The 16610-nt window shown below is 40.9% G+C and overlaps 1 protein-coding gene across 7 annotated transcripts in view; it reads left to right on the top strand.

The window, feature by feature from the left end:
• Ttc17 (tetratricopeptide repeat domain 17) overlaps nucleotides 1-16610 on the top strand; it is a 113243-nt gene that overhangs the window by 28309 nt on the left and 68324 nt on the right. For 4 of the 7 annotated variants that reach the window (XM_075961503.1, XM_075961507.1, XM_075961508.1 and 1 more), the window contains 11 exons: nucleotides 200-369; nucleotides 954-1065; nucleotides 1427-1558; nucleotides 2883-2992; nucleotides 3912-4056; nucleotides 4465-4604; nucleotides 7183-7343; nucleotides 9847-9959; nucleotides 12692-12838; nucleotides 15351-15466; nucleotides 15623-15788. In XM_075961503.1, the coding sequence (XP_075817618.1) occupies nucleotides 200-369; nucleotides 954-1065; nucleotides 1427-1558; nucleotides 2883-2992; nucleotides 3912-4056; nucleotides 4465-4604; nucleotides 7183-7343; nucleotides 9847-9959; nucleotides 12692-12838; nucleotides 15351-15466; nucleotides 15623-15788 (1512 nt within the window). Of the gene's footprint in view, nucleotides 1-199; nucleotides 370-953; nucleotides 1066-1426; nucleotides 1559-2882; nucleotides 2993-3911; nucleotides 4057-4464; nucleotides 4605-7182; nucleotides 7344-9846; nucleotides 9960-12691; nucleotides 12839-15350; nucleotides 15467-15617; nucleotides 15789-16610 lie in introns of all 7 variants that reach the window. The other 3 variants (XM_075961504.1, XM_075961506.1, XM_075961502.1) reach the window with 1 other exon arrangement.

Raw genomic sequence — 16610 nt, 5'->3', positions numbered from 1 at the left:
TATGTGTGCGTGTGCACACATGTGCTGAAGCACACATAGGTACATGCAAAAATGCATGACAGTTAGAAAGCAACTTGCTGGAAGTTCTTCTGTCCTGTCATGTGAAATCTGGAAATGGTCAGATCCTCAGCCTGGTGGCAAGTACCTTTACCTACTGAACCATCTCACTGGTCCCCTTGTGTTTTTATTTTCTTACTAGAAGCAATTAGTTGCTCAAAAAATTCACATAGAGGAGAATGAGGACAGAGACACAGGACTAGAACAGAGACACAATAAAGAAGACCCTGACTGCATCAAGGCTAAAGTGCCCTTGGGAGACCTGGATCTGTACGATGGCACATATATAACTCTGGAGAGCAAGGACATCAGGTAAAACGGTTCTCTTTCTAAGGCCTGAATCAGTAAGAAGTTCCTGAAAGTTAAGATTCATCACTGATGAGTTGATTGGAAGTTCAAAGTGCAAAATCTAGCAAGCCAGTTAGGATTTATTTCTCCACAATATAAAGCAGAGCTATTTACGGCAAAAAGTAAAAGACAAGTGCCCAGCAAACATGTGGAAATACTCTGAATTTATCATATGAGTGCAGGTTAAAACAGTTTCATCTACCACACTGCAAAAATCGCCCTTAAAGATCAGTATCTATAAGAACGTGAAAGGCTATCAGTGGCTCTCTCGCTTGGTCTGACATTTCTAGAAAACATTTAGTCATTATTTACTAGTCTCGAAAGACCACCATCTTAGCCACTACTATTTTCTGATTTTTGCTGTGTCTCTTTTGACTTGAAGCCCCAAATATGTGACTTTTTATTGCAGCTGTGTGGAAAGGTGCAAGTGTTGGCTGAGTACTGTTGTTTACAAGGTCGAGGTGCAGGGAGAATGTGAGCAAATTAGAGTTCCTCAAAGCAATGTTTTACCTCTTTCATTCCATTCATTCATTGCTTCTTGATTTTAGCCCTGAGGATTTCATAGACACAGAATCTCCTGTCCCTCCAGATCCGGAACAACCCGATTGCACTAAAATTCTTGAACTTCCATATAGTATACATGCTTTTCAGCACTTACGAGTAAGTGGAGAACTTTAGAGTTTGGGGAGGGGGGCCATACTCTTTTTTGGGGCGGGGTCCTATGTTTATAACAAGTTTTTGTTTGTTTACTTGGGGTTTTTGGTTTGGTTTGGGGTTTTTTGGTTTTTCAAGACAAGTTTTCTATGTGTAGCTTTGAAACCTGTCCTGGAACTCACTCTGTTAGACCAGGCTGGTCTTGAACTCATAGAGATCTCCTGAGTGCTGGGGTTAAAGACATGTGCACCATTGCTGGGCCACCTACAAGTCTTATATCTTTCAAATAAATGCTACAGGGTACTGCGTTCCTTATATCTTACATTCTCTACTATTACTGTGTTTTTTGAATTGCCTCCTCCTTTAGGGTGTGCAAGAAAGAATTAATCTATCTGCCCCTCTTTTACCTAAAGAAGATCCAATCTTCACATATTTATCTAAACGCTTAGGAAGGAGTATCGACGACATAGGTCACCTCATTCATGAAGGCCTGCAGAAGGTGAGTCACCCAGTGACTGACTGAGCCAGGAGGTGGTGTGTTCCTCTCGGGATACTTGCTTTGCTTCTTCCTCTGGAGGAGGATCCAGAGTTATGATTACACTGGTACAAAAATACAGCATTGTACAGGAGAGGGCCTTAGGTAGAGTCATTTCCCTTACCAGAAAGAGATATTGAAAATATTTAAACTAATACAAGAAAGTAAAAAAAAGCAGTAGAAGAAGCAATGGGGCTTATAAACTAGATTCTCTCAGTTAGGTGCATTTGTACACAGCACACATTACCACCACTCTCTTCCCCAGTTACACTCATGTCTTTGTCATTTGTTCACAAGAACTTCCTCCCGAGGCTGAGCTGAGAGACTCTCTCAATCCCACCAGCCCAAGACCAGCATGGGCAACACAGAGTGACCCCAGCTCCAAAAAGTAAAGGAAGAAATAACAAAAAGGAAGTAGGAAATTATGTAAAGTGAGCCAAGAATGTGCGGGGATTCCAAAGACACTTGTTGCTCTTTTCTTCGCTGTCCTAAGGAGCACCAGGCTGGGGTGTATAGCTCATTGGTACACTGCTTGCCCAGCCTTCGTAGGGCCCTGACTTCCAGCTTCAACATTACATAAACCAGATGTGGCAGGTATATGTTTGTCATTCAGTACTCTGGAGACAGACAGGAGCATCAGAAGTTCATGGTCATCCGTGTACTGCATAGCAGCTTAGAGGCCAGCTAGAACTACATGAGACCTCATTCTCAAGAAGAAAATACAGTTCTGTGTCTAGCAGTATTGATTATTAAGATATATTATTACAACATTATAATAATATATTGCTGTATTATTTATTCAGATACATGGTTCTATATATTGAGAGAAATTTTTAAATAAAAGTAAGAAAACAGTTTTATTTTCTAATGCATTTCCAATTTTTATAGAAGTTAGCCTCTTTACCTTGTCTTTCCAAAGACAAGTTTGCATTCTCAGAACTTGAGGAATCGGGAAAATTGGGAGGGATGCTCCCTCACTGACAGTGACAGGACTTTGTTGCTTGCTCATTTGTGTGTTTACTTGCTTGTGGTCTGCCCTGAAACTCATTGTGTAGTCCCTAACAGCCTCAAAGTCTTAACAGTCCTGCCTCAGCTCCCACCGTGACTCCACGAGAGTCTTTGGATGGGTTGGTGTTCTGTGCTGGACCCTGTGTTCTTATCAGTGTAGCTCGCCTTTCTTTATCTTGAGTTCCAGAAGAGCCAGTGTTTGAGTTGTGCTCATTTTGAACATCCTCAGTCAAATAAACTGTCTTCTCTTGTATGTGACTGTTGTTTTGCTTCCTCCTAGAACTCTTCCTCATGGGTGCTGTATAACCTGGCTTCATTTTACTGGAGAATAAAAAATGAACCATATCAGGTAGTGGAATGTGCCATGCGAGCACTGCACTTCTCTTCCAGGTGAGATTCCTCCTCTCCAGGACTCCTGACTAGCCACATCACTGAAGACTGTTAAAGGGTAACACATAGGGAACAATAGAAGCATTGTTGTAATTACACACTTCACCATCTCTTAAAGAAATTAGTCTCATCTCAAAAAGAGAAAAATCACAGATGTCAGTAAGTTCAAAGTGAAAACTATGTAATATACTTTTCATTAAGTTTATAAGGTAAGTAGGCTGTAGCTCACATGAGAAATTAGTGCCAGGACATACAATGGAGGAATTAGCATGAGTTGAACTGCTTTTTTTATTATACGTGTAGACATATGCACGTGGGTGCCTGTACCCACACACTGCATGTATAGAGACCAGAAAGCAACATCAGGTGTCTTCCTCTGTCTCTCTCCACCTTATTTTTAGGATACAGTCTCTCACTGAACCTGAAGTTTAGTATTTTTGCCAGATTAGCTGATTGGTCAGCAGGCTCCTGGAATCCTCCTATGCTTAAAAAAATGTGAGCACTGAAGGTCCGAGCCCTGAGCCATTTCCCCAGCCCCGAAAATGGGCATCTCTTAAAGCCAATATAAGCCACAAATGAATTTTTTTTTTTTTTTTTGGTTTTTTGAGACAGGGTTTCTCTGTGGTTTTGGAGCCTGTCCTGGAACTAGCTCTTGTAGACCAGGCTGGTCTCGAACTCACAGAGATCCGCCTGCCTCTGCCTCCCGAGTGCTGGGATTAAAGGCGTGAGCCACCACCGCCCGGCCACAAATAAATTTTTCAATCATAAAATGCCCATAAGATCTTAGTTTTGTGGCAACATGTGTAGCTATGAAGTTGAGGAAGGATCGTCAGTAATTAAAACTGAGATGTGGAACATGAGTAGATACACAGTCATGGACAATGGTGCCCTGACCTCCAGCTGCACTCTTCTCTTGTAGGCACAATAAAGACATTGCTCTGGTCAATCTGGCCAATGTTCTGCATAGAGCACATTTCTCTGCTGATGCTGCTGTCGTGGTCCATGCAGCTCTGGATGACAGTGACTTCTTCACCAGCTACTATACACTGGGGAATATATACGCAGTAAATACTACTTTTCTCTTTGCTGAACTAGAACAGTTGCTAGAGGGGAGTGCACTTTGTTTATTTATTTCATCTTGTTTTCTCTCAGAAGACTGCTTTTTCATTTCTATTTTTGTCTGAACAATGGAAATAAAATAATTGGTGGGAGGGGGAAAACACCTCAATACTGTGTCATAATGTTCTTAGCTTTGAACAGAAATATAATTGAACTGAAATTCTAAACTGCAGGATAAACCTCTTAAAAATAGCAGGTCTCTCCAGCTATGGTATGCCTTGCTGTTGTGGGATTCATGAAAGCAGTTTTCACTGCAGAAAAAGTGAATCATGTGGCTTTAGACGGATGCAACCAGCATGGTTAACATTTCTTCCACTGTGTTATGTATGTGTGTGTTTGTTTTGTCTCCGCAGATGCTCGGGGAATATAACCACTCAGTACTCTGTTATGACCATGCTCTGCAGGCCAAACCTGGGTTTGAGCAAGCGATAAAGAGGAAGCATGCTGTCCTCTGTCAGCAAAAGCTGGAGCAGAAGCTAGAGGCTCAGCATAGGTAACTAGAAGCAAATGTACTGAAGCACCAGCACCACAGACCCTTGGGTTAAAACCATCTTAAGCGGCATCACCTTAACGTGTTCAGATCAATTGAGGAGAAAACCTCTTCATACTGCAGGGCCATCCTGTTCACTAAATCCAAGTGACTTAGCACTGTTCAGTGACAGGTCAGCTGACTCTCCAGCATCATCAGTGCCAGGAATAGAGAACATTTGTAATGAAAAGCTCCCAGTTTGGATCTTTATAAGTTGTTTGTTTTGGGGCACAGTTTCATTCTATAGCCCAGAGTCTTAGTTACTTTTCTATTGCTGCACAGAGACAGCATGGCCACAGCAACTTATGAAAGAAGAGAGTTTAGTTGGCCTTGCTTACAGTTTCAGAGGGTTAGTTCAGAACCATCATGACAGAACATGGCAACAGACAGGCAGTCATGGTTCTGGAGCAGTAGCTGAGAGCTTACATCTCATCCACAAGTAGCAGGCAGAAAAAGAGAGACTGAGCCTTTTGAAACCTCAAAACCCACACCCAGTGACATACCTCCACCAACAAGACCATACCTCCTAGTCCTTCCCAAAATGTCTCCACAAACTTCAGACCAAGCTTCAAATATGAGACACATTCTTGTTCAAACTACCCCACTCAGACTAACCTAGAACTCACTATGTAGCTCAGACTAGCTATGAGCTCTCAGCAGGCCTCCCATCTTAGCCTCCCAAGTACTAGGATCACAAGTGTGAGGCACTAGCCCCAGCATCTTGACCTCTTGTTGCTATCATGACACGTGGTGCTCTTAGGGAGGTTCTGGGTATGCAGGAATTCTGCTGATCATAGTTTTATTTTGACAGAATATAGTGTGTCAGTAAAATCACATGTGCATACAGTATTTGCTCTTTCTTTAAGCTTTCAGCTCCTAGGGTCAGACATTGCTTTTGACCCACATTTTAACTGGGTATATGTTAGGTTGAACAGCAATGGAACTCTTTTCTACATGATCCTATCAGGATTCCTGGCAAATATGTTTGCTTTCATAGATAATAAGGCCCGCTAAGAAACTTGATATGATTCAGAAGAGAAGTTTTTTATTCCTCAAAATTAGCCTTCATGTTTTGGGTCTATTTTGGTTATTAAAGAATTAAAGTGGAATTTAGGACCCATTAAATGTGTGTATTTGCTCATTTCCTAGTTTGTTTAAGGCATTATGTGGTGAGACAAAATGGTAGCTTGCTTCCTTGTAACAGACTTCTATTCCACTGAATCAGAATATGCATATGTCCTGGCTGAAGATCTTCCAGTGTAATTCTTAGTACCCGAACTCACTCCCTCATAGTCTTTATAGTCTAAATTCCCATGTTATAATGCAGTCTATAATAAAGTTCCAGTATTTAAATGTAATCAGGCAGCTGACTCACTGGAGTCAGATGACGATGAATATTTCTAAACAATATTTCTCTATTTTAAGGAACTAAAATATGAGACCAGGACACTATGGCCAATAAATATGAACATGAGAAAAGGATTCTGAAGTGATTTTGACTGTCAGTGGAATTTACATTGCTATGATAAAACTTCATGACCAAAACGAACTTAGGAAGGAAAGAGTTCATTCCATTTTCGAGCTTACAGTCCATGATTGAGTGAAGTCAGGGCAGGAACCTAGAAGCAGGACTATAGCGGATGCTTGCTCAGCCTGGTTTCTCATAGCACCTAGGACCATCAGTCCATGAGTGGCACTGTCCCCTATGGGGTGGGCCCTCATATGATCAGTCATTAAAAAAGAAAATGCCCACAGGCTTGCCTGAAGCCCAAGGAAGCATTTTCTCAGTTGTAGTTCCGTTTCTTAGATAACTCTAGCTTGTGTCAAGTTAACATAAAACTAGCCAGCACATGTACAGCTTTTAATTAACTTATATATTTGTGAATCCTCTGTCTATGATGCAAAGGAGTAAACGTAGGACTTGTACATGCTAGGCAAGTTCTCTGACATAGACTCAACCCTAAATTCATTTTAGCTGATTTATAGAGACAGAAAGATGTGCTGTACTATATGAAATTTCAATGCATGAATCTATTGTCAAGAGCTATCTCTTGCCTGTTCACCATAATGAGGTGTAAATATTTGAGGAGATAGTGCTTTCAGCTCAGGCAGCTGGGTGGTATGGGTGGCATTGCGATTTTACTGTGGAGACAGGGAGCATAAGGGGAGAACACATCTTACAGGTAGTCCAGTTCAGTTGGGGCTCGCTGCGGCTGCCCTCTGCTCTACCTCAGTTAGAAGTCATGGGCAAACAAGGCAGATGATTCTGTTTCTTATGACATCTGAAAAGCTCAGCACATCATTTGGTTTTCAGAAGGCCTTTGCATTTATGTTTTTTCCCAAATAATAATTTAAATTTTAATGTTTCTCAAGTATCAAGTTTAAAATAGCATTTATATAGAATCATTATTCTTCAACTTGTGGTATAGTTTTTATTAATAACAATTATTGCTGGTAACCATAAAGTTTATATATTTAAGCAAGTTTTTAAAATTTATGATTTTTCAAGGTCTGGCTTTTTCTGATATTAAAAAATATTTAGGTCCCTCCAGAGAACACTGAATGAATTGAAAGAGTACCAGAAGCAGCATGACCACTACCTGCGGCAACAGGAGATCCTAGAGAAACACAAGCTGATTCAGGAGGAGCAGATCTTGCGCAACATCATCCATGAGACTCAGATGGCAAAAGAGGCACAGTTAGGTGAGTAGGGTCCTGAGTACATGCAGCTAGGAAGTCTACTTCCAGCATGTTTGACTGCCAGACTTTTTGGTTAGCCTTAAAACAGTAAGAAGTTATATTTATGATTTTTTTTCTGGATCTTTTTAAAAATTGTGTGCGTGTGTGTGTGTGTGTGTGTGTGTGTGTGTGTGTGTACAAGAGTGGGCCACAATGTATGAGTGGAAGTCAGAGGATAAACCAGAGGAGGGGAAGTTTTCTCCTCCCATCATGTGGGATCCACGTATCAAACTCAGGTTATGAGGCTTAGCAGCCAGCATTGAGCTATCTCCCAGCCTGACTTTCTTAAATATTTTTGCTTGTTTATTTTAATCTTAGTGTGTGTGTGTGCACGCGCATGCGCTCACCTAGCTGCTCGTAGGTACCTGCAGAAATAGGCATGGGATCTCCCAGTGCTAGGCAGTTGTGAGATTCCTAGTGTGGGTGCTAGGAACCACTCCTGTGTCCACTGCAAGAGCAGCAAGTACTCTTAACAACTGAGCCATCTTTAATGTACATATCATTCTCCTAGAGATCTTGGTACAGCCCAATTTCTGACTCAGGATGTATGAGATGGAGCTGAGCTCCTGCCCTCATAACAAACACTGTACTGCAGGCAGCAAAGGTAATGGTTCTCAACCTTCCTAATGCTGTGACCCTTTAACACAGTTCATGTTGTGGTGACCCCAACCATAAAATTATTTTCGTTGCTACTTCATAACTAATTTTGTAACTGTTATGAATCACAATATAAATATCTGATATGCAATTCCTATGAAAAGGTTGCTCAAAGGGTCATGACCCATGGGTTGAGAACCACTGCTCTAAGCCAACACAGAGAAATGCTAGAAACAACGTGTGTGTACTCTACCAAAGGAAATGTTGGTTTTCCCTTGCTTCCGTAAAAACAAACACTATTTTAGAAATAGGAGTTTAGACTAGAATTAGTGGGAAATCGTAGCCTAGGTCAGTAGGTAAGCTGCAAGGGAGTTCCAAAGTCATTTCCATAGTTGTCTATAGGATCACACATGTGTGGTCTGTCTGTTTCTACAGTTGTCCGTAGAATCACATGTGTGTTGTCTATCTGTTTCCACAGTTGTCCATACAATCACACATGTGTGGTCCGTCTGTCTCTCTTTAGGAGAAGGCAATGCATCACTTTGTTAGCCTCTCTTGAAGTCTGTCTCCCCCAAAACAGAGCCACTAGTCTAGAACTTAGGTTGGAAAGAGATCGATGATTTGATTATATCTAGAATATTTTGTTTGTGATTAAATCCCAAGGGAACATATCTGACAACTCAGCAGCAGAGAACAAAGGCATAGACTGCCTTCAATTATTCCCTCCTCTCTTACAAGTATGTTCATCTCGAAGGACTCAAGCATTGGACCTTAGCTGTGACCATTTGTCATCCATTTTACAGTCCCTCTCACGGCTTCTCTTTGCCATTTTGAGAATAAAGAATATATTCAGGTTTTAGGATTATTTAGTGATCAATCTGTACTAAATGAAACCTGAGCTCTCAGATAGGCATTTGAAACAAAATTAGGAACTATATGCAGCAAATTCTCTCTGTACAGATAGATGGTCTCTTCAAACCATGTAATCAACGTGGACAGAATGTAATTGCTATGATAATTAACTAATGGGGTTAATCTCTCCTTGTTTTCTATAGAGAGAAACCATGATTTAAAGATTTGTTTATAATTATGTGTATGTGCGGGGCAGTATGAGCAGCACATGAATACAGGTGTTCTCATCAGCCAAGGTGTCGGATCTACCTGGAGCTGGAGAGCCAGTGGTTGAAATGATGGAGGAAGGTCATTGGTTAAATAAAAAGAAACTGCTTGGCTCTCATTGGTTAGGAGATAGGTGGGAGGAGTAAACAGAACAAAACGCTGGGAGGAAGAGGAAGTGAGGTCAGACTCGACAGCTCTCCTCTCGGGAGCAGACGCCTCAGCAGAGACGCCATGCCCCGCTCCCGGGCAGACACACGCGATGAAGCTCCGACCTAGAATCTTCCCGGTAAGACCGGTGCTCACAGATTATTAGAGATGGGTTGATCGGGATATCAGAATTAGCCAGTAAGGGCTAGAGCAGAATGGCCAAGCAGTGATTAAATGAATACAGTTTGTGTGTTGTTATTTCGGGGCAAAAGCTAGCCGAGCAGGCGGCTGGGGTGTTGGGGACGCAGCCCCGCCGCCCCATATTACTACATTGAAATCCACTTGGTATGAGTGGTGAGGACCACTCCGGTCATCTAGAAAAGCTGTATGCACTCATAACTGCTTAGCCATCCCTCCAACCCTGAGCTGGGACTTCTTTAATTATTTCATTTAATTACCTATTAATGAGTGTTTCTCTGTGTAGGTAGCCTGAATACTCTTAAGGCTAAGAAAGGGCCACAATAGTAAAACTCCGAGACTTACTAAGAAAAAGCTGTCACTGTGCAACCTTGCTCATCATTTGTGTAACTTCTTCTTGCCCCAGGAAATCATCAGATATGCCGTCTGGTCAACCAGCAGCATAGTTTGCATTGCCAGTGGGACCAACCTGTGCGCTACCATCGAGGAGATATCTTTGAGAATGTGGACTATGTTCAGGTCCTTTTCTTCGTCTCTTCTAGTTCTTACTGACTCACTTATGTATAAATATATCATGTTTTATTCCTTTGACTTCTTGTAAATTCACTTGCTAAAATGTGTGGCTACCTTTTAATGCTTTTAAGATTTTTATTGTCTATTAAGTGTATGAAGGCAGATTTTGTTGTGAATTATCAGTTGCATGGATAACATTCCATTTTTTATAGTACTAGCACTGTGTCTCCATTCATGTGCATTTGATTCTTTTCCTCTTTGTTATGGGAGTTAGACTTGACCATTACTACTGTTTGACTCAGTTTTAATTTATCCCCTGAGCCAGTGATTTTCAACCTTCATAATACTGTGACCTTTTAATATACTTTTTCATGTTAAAGTGACCCCAACTATAAAATTATTTCATTATAACTTTGTAACTAATTTTGCTGTCATGAATCATAATGTAAATAGCTGATGTACAACCTTGTGGGGGGGCGCGACCCACAGGTTGAGAATCACTGTTGTTGTTTTTTTGTTTGTTTGCTTGGGTTTTTTGTTTTATTTTGTTTTATGAGGGGGAGGGTGTTTGAGACAAAGTTTCTCTCTGTAGCTTTTGGAGCCTGTCCTGGAACTCACTCTGTAGACCAGGCTGGCTTTGTACTCACAGAGATCCACTTGTGTCTGCCTCCTGAGTGAGAATCACAGTTCTAAGTTATGAGTACATAAAATGTGGAAGAGAAAACCATCTCTTTCCTAAAATTCCATTGTATTGCCCATCCAGAAATACCAATGAAGTTATATTGCCACTAAAAAAAATACTTATTAAGTACCGTTGCTAGGAGTATGCTTTCTCTAACCATCTCTGTATGCATATATACACAACACACACAACTCATCCACACATGTGTAAACATTCTAGCCTGTCTGTTTTGCAAGAGAGAGTATGTAAATACAATGAACTCTTGCTGGGAGAATAATAAAGGGTGCAGCACAACCAGATTAATAATCATAGAAAAGCTATAAAAACAAAACCAGCATTTATCCTGTCCTTCGTAAGACTCATTGTGCACTATCCTAAAGAAATTTCCAGAGACAAACTGTTAAAATAAGAGTCAGGAAAACATTTCTAGGGGACAAATCATAAGCAAATTTGATCCCTTTAATTTGAAAAACCCCAGATAACATTAATAGGAATAGTGTCTTAGTTAGGCTTTCTATTGCTGTGGAGAGACACCATGACCACAGTAATGCTTATAAAGGAAAAGATTTCATTGGGTGGTTTACAGTTCAGAGATTCAGTCCATTATCATCATGGTGGGACATGACAAGATTCAGGCAGACATGGTGTTGGAGAAGGAGCTAAGAGTTCTATATCTTGATCCACAGACAACAGGAAGTGAACTGAGACACTGGGCATCACTTGAGCATATATGAATGAGACCCAAAAGCCCACCTCCATAATGACGCACATCCTCCAACCAGGCCACACCTCCTAATAGTGAGCTCACGGGGACCAGTTACATTCAAACTGCCACAAGTAGTAAGAAACTAAGATATATGGGCCTTTCAGGAGGGGCAGCAGCATTGTGGAGCAAATGCTCCTCTGATTTCCACAGACCAGTCACTAGCACTCCTCCATGTTTGTCAGTGAGTAAAGACTCATACCATCCTAGAGTGTATCTCACTGTTGTCAGCCCAAGCATTCTACAGAGGAAAGAAGGTTTAGAAATATGACTAAAATCCAGTATGACCTTTGGATATCCTGGTAGATTCAGTACTGCCCTAGAGCAGTGTCCTTTCAGGTATATCACTTCTGTATAGCAGAAGATTGTGTTTCTATTCATGAGACCTGGAAGTACAAAGTTAGCATGCTTGCTCCTTTCTCTCATGTCTTCCCTATGACTTCCATCTGATGGTCTTTTCATCATTCTCTATATGACACCAGTAGAACCAGGATGTCTTACAAGTGTAGCAAATAATTTATCTTTGTTTGGAGCAGAACTGTATGTGTGTGGTCCTTCAGTTTTAGTTTCCCCTCTGTAGCTCTACAGATTGTATAGAATTGGCAACAGTTTATAATCTCTAAATGACAGCTACGTAAAAGCCCTAAGAATACTTTTAAAAATTGTATTAGTAGTTTTTATGTGTATGAGTGCTTGCCTGCATGTAGATAATGTGCATCATATGTGTGCCTGGTGCCTGCAGAGATCAGAAGAGGGTTTAAGATTCCCTGAAGTTGGGGTTAACAAAGGGTTGTGAGCCACCATGTGTGTGCTGAGAACCTAACCAGGTCCTCTGCAAGAGCAGTAAGTGCTCTTAATCTCTGACTTGTCTCTCCAACTCCTAAGAATACTTCCTTCACCTTCCTTGATTCTAACTGTAGAACTAGTTTTATAGAATAATAACCATTTTAGTTTTGGCATGGGAGAGAAGTAAATTGCCTAATTAGTTAACCGTTGAATCTAAACTAGGAAAACCATAAAAAAAAAAGGAAGTGAAAGGACAGGAAGACAATTCATGCTTTTTCTCACCTTCTATGGCAAAGTTGCATGAAAGTTGCTAACTGCAGTGCACATCCATGAGAATACTGTCGGGACATAGTTCTAAGGAGTAAATGATCCTATTGCTTATTGCTGACCTGCTTTCTGAATTTCTGTTGGACTGCTGATGAATGTTCACTAGGTTTTTGGTTTAAGTAAAACCTCCCTCATAATTCCACTTCCACTCAGAATTGATTTAAACTTTTTATTTTCTAGTTTGGTGATGACTCATCAACCTCCAGTATGATGTCCGTGAACTTTGATGTCCCTACAAATCAGAGTGATGTCAGTGAGTCTACCAAGTCTTCCCCTGTAGCCCATTCTGTCCTCTGGGTATGGGGCCGTGACTCTGATGCATACAGGGTAAGTGTGTAGAGAATGATAAAGGTATTTTTTCCAGCAGACGTTGTAATATGAGGGCTGGGCTCGTTGGGGTTTTTGTCCCACCCGGTCCCCCAGCCCTTTAGTCCCAGAGAAAATCACACAGAGAGTCTACATTAGGTCATAAACTGATTGACCCATTAGCTCAGGCTTTTTATTTACTCTTATAACTTATATAGCCCATTCTTCTTATCTATGTTAGCCACATGGCTCGGTACCTTTTTTAGTGGGGCAGGTCACATCTTGTTTCTTCGGTGATCTGGGCTGGACTCTGGAGGAATGGGCTTCCTCCTTCCTAGCATTCTCCTGTTCTCATTGTCCTGCCTCTACTTCCTGTCTGGTTGACCCCGCCTATACTTCCTGCCTGGCCAATCAGCATTTATTTAAAACATGATTGACAGAATACAGACGATTCTCCTGCACCACTTCCCCCTCTTTAAAAAAAAAAAAAAGAAAGAAAGAAAATATCCATAGTCAATTTTTTGGGAATGTGGGCATAGTATTAAGATGTGGCTGTCTACTGCAGTGGTTAGTGTGGCCCCGACACTGTCCAGCCTCATGTAGCACACACTGAGTAAACTTACTATTAAATGGAAGGCATTCTGTTAGGGAATTGAGTCAGGAAGATCTTTGCTGAGTTCCTCATCATCCACTGGGGCAGATAAAAACCCTGATTCCAGTTTTATATGCTGGGTATAATTTCTAGCCTGTGTCTTCTTTACTTATTCAGTCAGTACTGGATGCTAGGCTGATACTAGGACATAGTAGATACCTTCTTGCCCTCTTGAAGCTTTATGCTAGTGCAAGATGCGTACAGTAAATGCATTGGTAAATATATTTCTAGGCTACCATGAAGAAATTGTATGTTATCCAGAACATGAGGACAAAAATGTGTATGTTTTATTCACCACTCAAATTTCAGATTTAATTGGCTACTTTTTATTCTAACAATTAATTCAGTCATTAGGTTTAATCATTATATAATACAGAATCCTTAAAATTTGGATTAGTAGGCCTTTACTATAGTCATTTATATGTAGAAAAATAAACATTTTACAAATTTCTAAAGGAATTGTTGGAAAGCTGAAACAGGATTATCAAGTTTTGACATTTGAACAAAGATTTTTGGTTGGGGTTTGTTTGTTTTGCAATATTAGGAGATTATATATGCTTTCAGGTGCAAGTTACAAGCTGCACCTCTAAAGCATGTACCATTATTATACAGAGTCCGGAGATAGATAGGCTAAACTTCAGGCTCGGGTGACCGTAAGTGACCAGTGACTTTCCTAGTGACATATTTCCTTCCTCTTATGGTGCCAAGCACATTATTGGTTTCATTTGAAAATTTTATGGGATCCATCAGCAACTGGAACAGCAAGGCTTTCTGTTCATATGAGGCTGAGTCTTGCTCTTCTCTCTAGTAATGCTGCCAGTCTGTCCTGTGTTTCAGTGCCTTAGCTGACATACATACGCCTGCCTTGCATACAGTCAGTCTGTGGAGAAACAAATAGAATAAGTCAGACTACAAATCTGGTAGAAGGACTATTGTAAAATCATCCAGAGTGCCCACATTTATTTGAAAATATTACTTCTTTGTTCAGCCATTCTTGTATACTGTCTTAGTTACTCTGCTACTGCTGTGAAGAGACACCATGACCAAAGCAACTCTTTTTTTTTTTCATTTATTTATTTATTATGTATACAATATTCTGTCTGTGTGTATGTCTGCAGGCCAGAAGAGGGCACCAGACATCATTACAGATGGTTGTGAGCCACCATGTGGTTGTTGGGAATTGAACACAGAACCTTTGGAGGAGCAGGCAATGCTCTTAACCACTGAGCCATCTCTCCAGCTCCCAAAGCAACTCTTATAAAAGAAGACGTTTAAGTGGGGGCTTGCTCACAATTTCAGAGATTTAGTCCATTATCATCTTAGGAGGGAGCACGGCAGCAGGCAGGAATGGTGCTGGAGAAATAGTTAAGAGTTAGCATCCTAATCCTCAAGCAGAGAGAAAGACACTGGGCTGGCATGGGCTTTTAAAGCCTCAAAATCACCCCCCTATGATATACATCCTTCAACGAGGCCGTTAATCCTAATTCTTCTAGTCCTTTCAAATGTCACTACCTGGTGACTAATCATTCAAATATATGACTCTATGGAGTCATTCTTAGTCAAGCCACCACATATATCTAAATTATTTTTTAATATTTTTAGATTTTTTTTCTTATTTTTATGTATATGAATGTTTTGTCTGCTTGCATATATGTGCATTACATGTGTGAAGTGGCCTATGTAGATCAAAAGAGGGCTTCAGATTCCCTGGAACTGGAGTTAGAAATAGTTGTGAGCAGCCATGTGGATGCTGGGAATGAAACATGGGTCCTCTGAAACATTGTTCCAGCCCCTAGAATGCCTGATTCTTTTGACAGTTCATTTACCATGTAGAAATGGTGAGTCTAAAGTAATCTATGACAAGATTTGTTTCTTTCATAGGATAAACAACATATTCTTTGGCCTAAAAGAGCAGATTGTAGAGACAGCTATCCCAGAGTCCCCCTTGGTGGAGAATTGCCAACATACTTTCTGCCTCCAGAAAACAAAGGACTCAGGCAAGTGCTGGTGGATTTGGCAAAGCACCTGATTCTGCATGATTGTCTCCTGGCGGTTCTTTGAGAGCACCAGCCTTGGACTTGAAAGGTTAAGTGTTTGTCTTGAACTCACCCAAACTTTGAAAATATGAATCTTTTTCCTTTTTCTTACGCCAGGATCCACGAACTGACCAGTGCTGATTATTCTTCAGAAGAAGAGGCCAAAACCCCTGACTGTTCCATAACTGATTCCAGAAAAAGCCACACTCTGTCCTACTTAGTCAAAGAATTAGAGGTCCGCATGGATCTGAAAGCCAAAATACCCGATGACCATGCCCGCAAAGTAAGGCTCACTTAGGCTGCTGTTTCTTGCCGTCCACTCTGGGTGACTTTGGAAGCCTCTTAGATGGAACAGAAACTTGAAGGAAGGTGCTTAGTTTTCAGTCTGAGAAACTAAAGTAGCATTCAGAATTTATGAGATGACTGAGATGTCAGCCATGCTTCTTAACCACAGAGCAGCAAGAAATGCTCCCTGGGGCAGCAGTGTATGGAGTCCGGCTGAGCACTGTCAGTGCCTCTAACCAGAGAGCTCTGAAGACACGAGACATAGAACTCTGTCCAATGGAGGCCGTCCTGACTAGTTCAGCTTAGCTTTGTGCCCTCTCAGTTGCCTCGGGAATTAAAAGCTTGAAAGTTCTCCTGCTCTCTAACGTTGTCATTTGCCTCGGACCTACGTGAGGTCCTTGGGAATCTATTAATTTGATAGCCATCCAGCAAAATTATGAATAAATTCTGTTAATACTATTTCCTTTAGATCTTATTAGTTGTGTATGACTAAGAGTACTTTGTTAACATAGATGTATTCTCCAGAGATAATATGTATATTATCATATTTTAACAAATGTAACTACTCTAAAACTACAAATCAAAGCAGTATCTTTCTGTGGAAAAACAGACCGTGGCAACTAATTTGGTGCCGTCGTTTTAAACTGAGTGCACATTCACTAGAGCAGAGAAGTGATCGTTTACCAGGTACTGTTGTTGGTTCTTAGAACACAAAACATGCTTTAAGGCACAACGTTTCTTTAGAGTGGCTCACAAGTACACAAACACTGCAGAAGATAAAGTTGCTGGATTGAGCTCTGGTCCTTTCCAGCTTGGGACG

This window comes from Microtus pennsylvanicus, chromosome 2, assembly GCF_037038515.1.
Source record: "Microtus pennsylvanicus isolate mMicPen1 chromosome 2, mMicPen1.hap1, whole genome shotgun sequence".
Classification (NCBI taxonomy): Eukaryota; Metazoa; Chordata; class Mammalia; order Rodentia; family Cricetidae; genus Microtus; species Microtus pennsylvanicus.
This window is presented reverse-complemented; position numbering and strand designations above follow the sequence as displayed.